The sequence below is a fragment of the Condylura cristata genome, unplaced genomic scaffold, assembly GCF_000260355.1.
Source record: "Condylura cristata isolate star-nosed mole 26May11 unplaced genomic scaffold, ConCri1.0 scaffold00018, whole genome shotgun sequence".
In the NCBI taxonomy this organism is placed as follows: domain Eukaryota; kingdom Metazoa; phylum Chordata; class Mammalia; order Eulipotyphla; family Talpidae; genus Condylura; species Condylura cristata.
The window spans coordinates 12,942,083-12,953,689 of record NW_004567119.1 but is presented as its reverse complement, the minus strand read 5'-3'; the positions used below and the strand labels follow the sequence as shown (position 1 = coordinate 12,953,689).

Genomic DNA, 11,607 nt, shown 5'->3' with positions numbered 1-11,607 from the left:
AAATAGACTTAAAAAGTGGACTTTTAAACACCAGATTTTCGTTTACCTCACAGATTTGCTATAGCAAGGACAGAAATCGCTTCCTAATTGGGAACTACTCCTACTCAGCTGGAATTGACGTTGTGAACACCGTCCACAACAATCTTTTCAGTTACTTCATGGTGAGCAACAGCAATGAACAGTACAAAAGAAAATGGTGAGTATTTTTAATTTCAGTTCTCCTCAATGGCTTTTCCAGAGTCACACTCACAATGTTTTGACAGTTTGGGGGGATATAAGGTATGAAGAAAATTCCAGTGACATAATATACAAAAATGTTGTTACATATAGAAGAATAAAAACCTATGTGGGGGTGGGAAGGGGGCTACTGCTGCGGAAAGAAGGGCCTGATCTTCATGGAGATCTTCTTCATGGAGAACCAGGAGCCCTTCCAGTTCATCCACACCAGGCCGTCATCTGTGCCGTGTTTGGACATATCCCAGCTGTAATGCCCGCCCCAGTAGTACCTGCCGTTTGGGTTGGCTGCGTGGCACCGGTTGTACCACCATCCACCACCATCCTCTCTAGAACACTGCTTTTTGGGGTCTGCAGTTACCCTGAAAGGAGACGTGATTGGGTTATTGGACTGAGTGCTGTCAAGCTTTTTCTTTGCAAAGTACTAAGAGGGACTTGCTGTGTGTGTGGGGGGGGGGGTTGTTCCCCCCCCCTCCCCTGCCCCAAGCAAGGCCACGTGACCAGATGAGCTGTCTTCTCTGCCCAGAATACAAGGGAGAGAACTGGACCTAAGTGGCAAAACACCTAGAATTAAATGTGCTACTTGATACTGAAATGATAGCTTTTAAATCCCTTGATATTAGAGAAACCTGGGAAACAAAGGGAAGCTTTACTATACACGTTAGGATATTGGGTTACGGAAATTTGCCTGAAAAACACTACTCACAAAGCAGCCTAGTCCCAGCCCTCCCTTTTATGGTTTTCTGGCTTTGAGTAGTCTCTCTAGACTTCATTTTAGAGTGAGAAGAAGAGGAAAAAAGGCGACCTGAAAGGCTTTCTGGTCGTACCTAAAGCGCTGAGACCAGTGGACCGACATGCAGCCAGTGCCGGGAAATGAACCCTGCTAATATCATGTGCTGTCACTGATGACTCCAAGTAACAATAGTACTAGTGGCTTTGAAAAGAGGCAGCAGGCAAGGCCTCCCTGGTGGCCTAGGGGGTTAGTCTCAGCGCCCTCACCCCTATGGCCTGGGTTCGATCCCCTGGCAGGGAGGTGGCCCACATGGCGCGGCAGACCTCTCCTGTCTCCCCTCGGCTCCCCTCAGCAGTGTACTTCGTCAATCTGCCTGTTTTGTTCCTCACTCTGTCTCTGGTGAATCCTCTCACGCCCACACTTCTGGCCTACACCCTGTTCTTCTATGCAAAAGGATGATAATAATAATATAAAAAGTAACACGGGCAGGAGGCAGGAGGCAGGCTCACCAGCCGTCGTTGTCTCTGTCATATGTGCTGAAGAACATGCCGTTGTGAATGGTCATCGTTCTGTTTTCTCCCACCAGCTGAGAAGCGCCCTCCATCAGGGCGTTGCCGGCTGTACCCTTGTACTTGTTCACGGAGAGCTGGTACTTGTTGGCCTCATTCTGCACGGTGAAGCCTCCGTAGTGCGCCTTCACCTTGTCACCTTTCCAGTCCTCCATTTCGATCAAAAGTTCTGTGGGGCCCAAGTTGGTAAGCTGGCTGATTTTATCATTTCCAAGCCAGTACTCACCTACAAGGAAAATAAAATAAAATTTCACCAAAACATTTTGAAACCCCTTGGAAGATAAAAAGCGCCCTCTTTCCCTTATCTCTAGTCTTCACTTTTTGTAAATGCTTCATCTCCTAGAACGCCTCAAACCGATTCCCACATTAGGTTTTCCAAGTGGAAACCCCCATTCTAAATAGCATGATTTTATTTTGCACTTTTTAAAGTTTTTACCTGGTAAGCCACAGTAATTTTTTTCTTCTGCATTGGTTGCAATATTTCCAAATCCTCGTTTATATGGTTCCCATTTCCGGCCAAAGTCAACACTGCCATCTTGGCGGTTCTGGATTACTGTCCATCCTTTGGTGAAATACACAAAACAGCACATATTAACCAATAAGAAGTACCATCTGACAGAGAATGTCTCAACTCTTTGCCCACTTAATCCATGCCATGTCCGCCTGTATTTAGTGCTCCAAAATGGATATAATAAGGAAATAAGTGAGAGGAAAGGTTTTTTTGATAGCAAGATAGCAAATGACTTTTATTTTTGTGTGTGTGATCAAATAGCGTGAGCCTTTCAACAGGGAAAGATTATATATGATATTGCTAACAACCTCAATAAAGATACTACAAAACTCTTCAAATCTTTGGAAACTACAAAGATTTACCTTATATCCCCCCCAAATTGTGATGCATAGATATTTTATAACTTAAAACATCACCTTAATTTCCAAATCAAATGGCATATTGTTAATTATGTTAATACGAGGGTGTGTTTCCTGGCAATCTGTGGCAGCATAATTACAGAACAACATCAATCAGATACTAACCTCCATTTTCTGTGTTCATGTCACAGTACACTCTGTATGGTCTGGTGGATATGTCAGGCTGAATGAGGTACATTTCAGATGTTTCGCCTCCATTCCTGATAATTTCCTCGCATTCTGTAATAAGACAACACCATATTCAGATACCTACAAGCTAGTGACTTGATCTTTAGTCACAAATTTCCTAAGATAACCACTTACAGAGGGGACCGAGGAATGTTTTATTTTAAACACTTGAACATAAATCATACACCTCGAATCTTCTTCTTCTTCTTTTTTAAACTGAAAACTAAGCTCAGTTTGGAGAAGTTTTATCTGTCACAGAGATAAAATCTTTTGTGTGCTGGGATCCTCATGAGTTGCCAGACACTGGAATGGAGAAACTCCTCCGCCTACTTGGGTTTCTGCTATGGAAAAAGGCAACTGTGGACAGTGCCACCCTGTGCACCCCAACATTGCTCATCAAAACATTCTGTTCATCAAAACTGGCAAATGCATTAAACTAAGTCAGACACAACACTCTGGGGGGATTTTCATGATGTGCTTCATGATATTAGGGTCTTAAATTTCCTCTTACTTTGAGACAGTGTGAGTTCTTCTGGCTATCCCCCTATCAAGTCATGTCAATTAGCTCGTTACCTCTTCCAGACACCACGGGGATGTTGCAGCTGACAGTGCATGGTGTGCGGCAGTAATCTATCTGGGTTGACACATCAGATTCTAATATTTGTATTTTGCTTCTTATGGTTTCCAGGATTGAGCGGAGCACCCGAAGGTTAGTTGGGATATTACTATTCACAGTCTCATCTATATACAAGCGATGATTTTCCAGCACAGAGGAGAACTCATTTATTACATTTTCATTTTCTGAAAAAATTAAATTAGGTAGGAAAAGTTAATATTTTATCCTCATAAAAAAAACAATATATTCAACTATATGATTGTGATTTTTATTCTCTGAGCTCTCAGCTACCATGAGGGAAATTAGCAAGCAGCTGCACTGAAGGGAAACTGTTTGGCCATGGCATCATCAAATTAACAAATAGTCGAGCTACTTCATTAGATTGTGCCTTAGATGTAGGCACAATAAAATTTACGCCCAATAAAAAGACAATAGACAGGTTTTTTTGGTGTGGGAAAGAGGCAAAAACAGCATTTAGACCTTCATTCAGAAACTTAACATCTTAGGAGATGGATACACTTGATTTTTCTCTCTCCCATCGAAGTAGAGCAGAAGGGTGTCTTTCTTGAAATTTATAAGAAAGACACCATCCTTCTACAAGGAAGGCTCCATTTTATGCCACTGAGGTGCCACACCAGCGCTTACAGGCACCTCACAACCCGGCCAGTAGCCCTCAGCGTGCACGCCTCAGGCTTTAAAGTCTCAGCTGTATCGTTATCTGCTTTGCAACTGAGTGTAGCAAACCACAAAATGCTAAACCCACAAATGTCAATTTTAACTTGACAAATAATATCATTGAGTTATAAGTTTCTTAAGAACTGAATATAGAATCATTGTGAAATTTTCACTGAAAAGTATCCTTGCATTCCTGCTGACTTCACACTGAAAGTTGAGCTGGTAATGCTTCTCGGGCAAGTTGCAAGTGCCAACGTAAGGAAGGACCTTGGGGGTGAGCAGGCTCATACTGAGAGAAGTACAAATATTATTTAAGTGAATGTAAACATACTAATCTTCTTATAATCACGCATGCCCATGACCGTGTAACAGTTCTAATTTTATACAGGATTCAAGTCGAAAATACATGGATATCTACCTTTCATTTGCTTCTCTCTCTGTTTCCACATTTCTCTTAGTAAAGTGATATACTCGTGGTTGTGAGAAGAGGTCTGGGAGACAGACCCCACATTACTGTTTAACTCATTGAGACTGTTTTTGATTGGTCTTTCCTGTCTGACCAAAGTGTCTTGCAGCTGACATCCTGTAGGACATAACACTCCCTGTGAACAAAGAAAATAGCAGGCACTGGATGAAGAAGTTGAGTTATGGCTATCTGTGAAAATATAACACAGTGGACATTCGATGAAATCATTAACCAATGTGGATGGACCTGGAAGGGATCATGCTTAGTGAAATAACCCAGAGAGAAAGAAAAATACCGGATGGTTTCACTCATAGCAGGAGCATAAGGGATCAGGGAAATAAAAAGAGAGAGAGAGAAATAAATGTAATAGAGCAAAAATGAAAACAATGAACAACTATAAACCAGAGACATTTTATGGGGGTGAGAGGGGGAATGGCATCCGAACTGGGGTGGGAAGAGTACACTGGACTGTGGTGATGGCACAAGGGTGAATTGGTGATGGGAGGCCCATGGGAGGACAGCTGAGATGGAAAAATGCACAACATGAAGAATGATGTAAAATAAATAAATAAATAAATAAATAAAAAAGAAATCATTAACCAAGCGAAAAACTTTGATTTTCTTTGGGTGAGACCAGAAATTCTAGACTCATCACCGTATTCCTACAAAGGTTAAAAAGTAGAATAAATGTAATTAGGTGAACCATTTTATCCAAAAATGGACAAACTACCCAAGTAAAAGCATCACCCAGATATCTTAAGTGTAATCTTGGGACCAGAAGAGAGAAACTAGAAAGCAACCCTTAACCACAGCCCAGTGAGTTTAGGGTTTGTATCTTACTTCTAACATAAGTAAATGAACAGGCTACTGTGGGTCATGACACCAGGGAAAGCCACGCTCTGCCTGGGTGATCCGTCCTGGGGGGAAACCCCGAGCACCCACCAGGTCTGGGTCAGCATGAAGACAGCCCCCGGCATCTGGGGCCTTTCTCTCCACTTTCTTCTGGCTGGCAGCTGTTTTGGCAGGACGAGCCCGGTAGCCACCTCCACTGATTGGCGCAGGAGCAGGTCTCAGGCTGGGAATATCTTCCTTCCTGTCAAGGGGCCGATGGCTGCGGGCATCCACAACGGGCTGCAGAGAAGCAGGCAGAACAAAATGGAGGGCTATGAGAGCTGAGATAGAAGAATCCAACACCCTTGTTCAATACTTTAGTTTATCACACAATGGATGGATGATTCGCCGAAGGTTCATTACTGCCTTGTTGGTAAAACAGGTTGCTGAAATTTCTTTACTAATGGTAGCAAGAACAATTCAAAGGGTTCTTTGCTGAGATTGTTCTTCTTTGTTTATATTTATTTATGCATACAAGAAGTAGAGTACAAGCCAGAGGTATGGGGGAGGGGAGTGAGAGCATTCACCAGAGACAGAGTGGGGAGCAGAACAGGCAGATCAACTGACATACACTGCTGACGGGGGGCAGCGGGTGGGTCAGGAGAGGTCTGTGCGCCATGTGGGTCAGCTCCCTGGCTGGGTATCGAACTTGTACTACAGTGGCTGTAGACAGCTTCATAGGCCCCACGAAGGAGGGCCCTGAGGTGGTTTTTCAAGAAAGTCCTAACTTAAAGCTACATCAGTCATGACTAGGAGTGACCTCAGACTCTCATAATTATACATATTAGTACACAAAACTTGAAGGAATCTATACTATTGGAATAATAAATATTTTCAACCCACTTGAATTTCTTAATTCCTGTAATTAGTCCATTATTTCCTCACTTTTAATTTTTATGAATGGATGATTAATTTAGCTAAGTCTGTGTAATCATATTTAAGAGGTAACCCAGATTTTGTTATAAAGTAATGTGTTTAAAGAGAAATACGGGACTCCAGTACAAGGTTGCCTGGATTCAGGGCTTCGCCCTACCACTACCAGCTACAAACTGCTGGGCCAGTTACCTAGTCTGTGTTCCGTTTCCTTATCTGAAAGATAGGAACGATACTGTCTTTAATAACATCAGCCCAATAAGATTACTATAAGGATTAAAAAATTTATTTTATCTAGCAAGCTCAAGAGAGTGCCTGCCACAGAACTAGTACTTACTGTTTTATTGCAATCACGTATAAAGGAAACTCTAGTTAAGAGGCTTCTCTACTGTTAATTCCAATCTCAATCTTTTCTATTAGCAAACCTGTTAAACCATTCTCACAGGACTTACTATATGATTTCTCCATCTAGCACTAAGATTTTCCATATTTGAAAATGTTATAGTAAGAGATAATAAAATGAAAACATGTAATGTGATTAAAAGTCTTCACTTAAAGGCTCTCCCTGGTGGTGCAGGGGGTTAAAACACAACACTAGGAAGCAAAAGCCACTTCTGCATGGGTTCAATCCCCACCTGCCGGGGGGGTGACCACATGGCGTGGCAGACCTCTTCTGACCTGCCCTCTGCTCCCCTCAGCAGTGTACTTCGTCAGTCTGCCTATTCTACTTCCCACTCTGTCTCTGTTGAAGCCTCTCACCGACCCTGCACCTCTGGCCTATACCCCAGTTCTGTATGCACAAATAAATAAATCTTAAAAAAAAATACTGCCTATAGTAAAATTTCTCTTTTGAAAAGAACACTACTTCATATTTTGACATTGTGTTTGATTTATTCTGCTTTTATATTTAGCTTATTATATTTATTCATAAATACCCATAATCTTAGGAATCAAAATTACCCTCCTTTACCAAAAACCACTCCAGGTATGAGAGCTTTTTCTTCTTTTAAAATATTGTTCTTTTATGATTGTATAGTGTGCAAAACTTTCAGATTTCTCTCATAATTTTATATAACATATTGCTAGAACTAAATGAAAATCATAGAACACAGAAAAACAAGTGAGGAAGTACTTCTTACCTTACTTTCTTCATCCTGGTAAGTAAAGGTAAACCATAAAACAATAAAATACTATTTCATTTTTACGTAAGAAATACTATGTAATGTTCTACAAATAAGACAACTATGAATTAACAATCCAAATCATAGTAAAAAACAATGTAAATGTCATTAAAACAAATATCCACATGATTGATTTTATGATTTAATTGTACTTTATAGTAACATTAGTAATAATATTTTAAAAACGAGATTTTAAAAACAAAATAGTAATAATATAAAAAATTTTTAAGTCACCTCATTGTGGTCACTGGCAGCCTGGGACCTCACTATAAAAACACACAATAAGAGCAGTAATAGATGTTTCATGATTTTAAATTTTTGGAAGTTCCAAAAAAACATCCTTTGCTTGTGGAGATAACTGAGAGATCTTCAGTCTTATATAGACCTGAGTGCTCTGTAGGTATGACTTTAGAAATGGTTACCCTCCTTAGTTAATGTTTAATTTGGGGGTTCATTTGTTGGCTGAACCGTTTTATCACTTAAGCAACATCTTCCCAGCAAGACTTATTTACTTGTCATACAACTGTTCTTCACTGTTGGCTGAATTTAGAATCTCCAAAGTTCTTTAGTTAATTTCATTAGACAATATGAGGGGAAATTGAGACATTCCTAAAAGAGATGTGTATCACATATTTCCTGTAAATGAATGAGGATGTTACAAAAATTTAGGGAAAATGCATGAAGAAACAATATTTTTAACCCAACCTCTTCAAGCTGGCTTTCACAAGGCATCAGCCAACACTGTGAGCTTCCTAAAGGTGTTCTTGAAATGCTTATGTTTTGAACATTTATGTAATTCAGTTTTTAAAAGGCATCATTAAAATCAAGAATATCATTACACCATCTGTTTATTTTCTCTTTATATGTTAATCAAAAAAACAAAATTACAATTCATGCCTCATCTCGGTCAGAATTCAAAATTAAAATATCAAGTCTTCCCTTTTTGCTCTAACCACTTTTCATATTTTACCCTTTATTACTATAAATTAAAATGTTCTGTAAGTTCTAAACATTAGTAATGTACCCAGTAGATTGCAGATTCCTAAATCAAAATATTATTATGGTGATTATATACCTATTTAAAATCTTATGTTTATATCATAGCTTATATTTTCTATAATACTCTATTTTATATTGTTTATAAAACAGTGTTACTTTAACATCACTGAAGCTTTCATATGGCCATCTCAAATAGATGCCCAGACACACGAAGTGGCACATTTTCTTGCATCATTTCCTCTAAGCCGCCAAATCCATCATTATCATCTTTTCGTTTGCTTTTTGCAGTCAGGATTAACAACTCCCACAAGAATCAATAAGAATCCAAAGTCAATAGCACAGGTCCCAGGAAGTGTGTGCTTTAAAGCATTTTCTGATTTTGACATGATTTCATTGAAAAAAGAGCAGGTTGTTCAGGCAGGGCAGGAGAGAATGTTACAGACATTGAGTTACAGTGAACTTTGATAAGGACTTGAGGTCCGTTACATTTTTTCTTATCTGGTAGCATAGTTTACTTTCTCAAATTCTTTTAACAGATTTACAAAAGCAACATATTGAGTTTAAAGTAAGTAAAATCCTTGATTGGATTCTTTTAAATCTCTGTTCCACTTACTACTAGTGAGTAAACATTGTTCTTTAGTTTTAATATTTTAATTTTTTTAAGGTATATTACGCTACCTTAGAAAGCAAATATATGTTGTACATGTATTAGTTGAAATAAGATGGGAGACATCTTCCCTTTAAAATGTAACAGAAAAAAAATACTTTAATAATCTGAATAAAGCTTTATGGTAATGATGTTGGATTCTTGTTACTTAAAAGGCTATCTGTTAGCGAGACTAAAACAGACTTTTTTTTTCCTTTTTTCAGTAACATCGTATTCACATTCAGGCTCTGATATCTCATAAACTAGCAGTTGAACCACTACTTAATTTTCAGAAGTTTGTTGGGGTTTTTGTGTGTGTGTGTTTTCTAACGTATAATAATAAAACCTTTTATAACATTAAAGGAACGTTCCTTTATAGTCACACCCTTTGCTATTCTGACATTCTCCTCATCAACAGGTAGAAGGTAGAAGGAGGTAGAAGGAAACTACTAGAATGCACATTCCGTAAGAAAAGAGAATGAACATTTATTGCACACACTGTTCTTCAGAGACTCCTCTGTGACAGGTGTTGTGTGAGGGGCCGGAAAAGCACTGGGGAGCAAGACAGACCTGGCAGGCTGGTAGCCCATAAAAATTGAAAAATGAATGAGTGAACCAGCCTTCACTGAAACAGGCATCAGATGCCAAGCTTTCTGATAATCATTTAATTCTTGAAACCACTACGTTCTACAAATAACAAAACTGAGGCTCAGAGAGCTTTAGTAAACTGCCCAAGGCATACAGATTGAATGTTCTGGTACCAGGCCTTAAGCCAGAGCTGTCTACAGTAACATACAGGCTCAGAGTCCATTGCACTATATTGCCTAACAAAATGCAAACATTATAAAAAACTGGTCTGTTTCTCTTTGGTTTGGTTGTCTGGTTGTTTTCTTGGCCAGCCTATCATGTCAGTATTTTAGTGTCTCAGACCGACATATCCATCCCTGCATCTTTATTTTTAAACTTGCATACAGTATTGGTGTGGATGTTCACATCTGTGTATGGGCTGTGATCAATGCAGTGATGACAGCTGTAAGTTGCTGTAATTTAGTTGTTAGATTTTTTAAAAAATCGTTACATGTAACTATACCAACACTCTGAAGTGCTTGATATCCATGAGAAAACTACCATGTTTTCAAAGACAGTTTCCTTTTGCTAGAATACTTACATCTTTAAAATGTTGACACTATTGGTGGGGCAGGCAGGGAGTACTATTTGTTCAGTTATGTTTTCATGTCAATAGTGCAATGATCTTCATATTAGCTGATGCCCTTACACAAGTCAAGGGCTGTAAATCAGTGACAGAGAAAACAAATCACGTGTCTTGCCTTGCCGCTCTCCAGCCAGAATGGCGGGTGTGTGGTCCTCTTTAGTCAATGCAGAGTTGATACTTTTCCAATTCATGTCAAGCCCAGTCTATTGAGCACAGGCAATTTTCATTCATCAAATCTTTTCCAGTGTACCTGTTCAGGGGCTGGTCATGTGCTGGGGAACGAATATTTTGGTGAACAAGCTTTCTGTCCCCATGACGCTTTTTATTTAGAGAGGACAAAAATCAAAACTATTTATAATAACATGTACTGAGCCAAAGACAAGAAAGAGCAAGGTCTTGGGGACTGTAATTCAGGTAACTAACTTCCCTCAGCGGGAAATGGAACTAGAAAGAAAAGCTTTAGACTTATTGCTTATGGTTCGAGTTGCTGTGATTTATAACACACCCTAAGCATATGGTAGGTATTTGATAAATATTTTTGAACAAGTTTATGAATGTAGGAATAAGTGAATGAATAAATTCTGTCTATACTGATTCTTTGTCTAAGTCGACATCAATTTCGATATACCACACTGTCACTGTTAGTCTCTGTGTATTTTTCTTGTCTTTCCCTGAGCTAGCATTGGGGGAACACTATTTAAAGGGAACTTAATAGTGAAAAGCCAGTAAGCAGCTCAGGCAAGAGTTCATGGTTAAAACTGAAGCCAGTGTGGTGATCCTCAAAGGGAATGCAGGAGGCAGGCACCGTCTATGCTGCTGGGGGGAGTCACCCTCTCACTTGGAAGATGCCATTTTGGTTTTCTTAAGGGAACTGACTGAGAATATGGCTGTTTTCTTCTTTCACCCTATGCCAGTCACAAGAGCTGGAGAAAGAGGTGGTCTCCTCAATGTGTCACACTGCGACTCAGTCACCAGTCACCCACCATGTAACAAGAACCCAGAATGACCCGTAGAATGCAGGATTGGGGCTCTGGTGATCCTCTTAAGACTGTGATACCCCGATGCTCTAAGCAGCAGTAACTGAGTACAGCCTTTACCCAAGCCAGCTGACTCAGCTCTCTCCCCCACTCCAAGTTTGGAAAGGATATAAGCAGTCAGCTCTGTGGATGCGCCATTGCAGAGTTCTACAGAGAAAGACAACTGCAGCAGAGGCAGTGGGTAGATCGTGTCCAATTTTCCACATTAAGTGCATAGTGTCAGCCATAAAACTATATAAAAAACTATTTGTGTGGGCCCTCCCTGGTGGCACAGCGGGTTAAAGCACAACACAAAGAAGCTTAAATCACTTCAGCATGAGTTCTATTCCCACCTGCCCCGGAGGTGACCACATGGCGCGGCAGACCTCTCCTGACC

The 11,607-nt window shown here is 39.9% G+C and overlaps 1 protein-coding gene across 2 annotated transcripts; it reads right to left on the bottom strand.

Moving 5' to 3' along the window:
• Window positions 1-359: 359 nt before the first annotated feature.
• On the bottom strand, window positions 360-7,675 carry FGB (fibrinogen beta chain). 2 transcript variants are annotated; one of them, XM_004685340.2, is made up of 8 exons: window positions 7,571-7,675; window positions 5,334-5,522; window positions 4,344-4,527; window positions 3,208-3,435; window positions 2,572-2,685; window positions 1,973-2,098; window positions 1,477-1,762; window positions 360-596 (listed from the first exon to the last, which is right to left on the bottom strand). In XM_004685340.2, the coding sequence occupies exons 1-8, from the start codon at window positions 7,673-7,675 to the stop codon at window positions 365-367; spliced, it is 1,464 nt and encodes a 487-aa protein (XP_004685397.1). In that variant the 3' UTR covers window positions 360-364. The 2 variants fall into 2 exon arrangements, with proteins under 2 accessions (XP_004685397.1, XP_012582267.1); XM_012726813.1 differs by having other exon boundaries at window positions 4,344-4,496; window positions 5,477-5,522.
• Window positions 7,676-11,607: the final 3,932 nt, after the last annotated feature.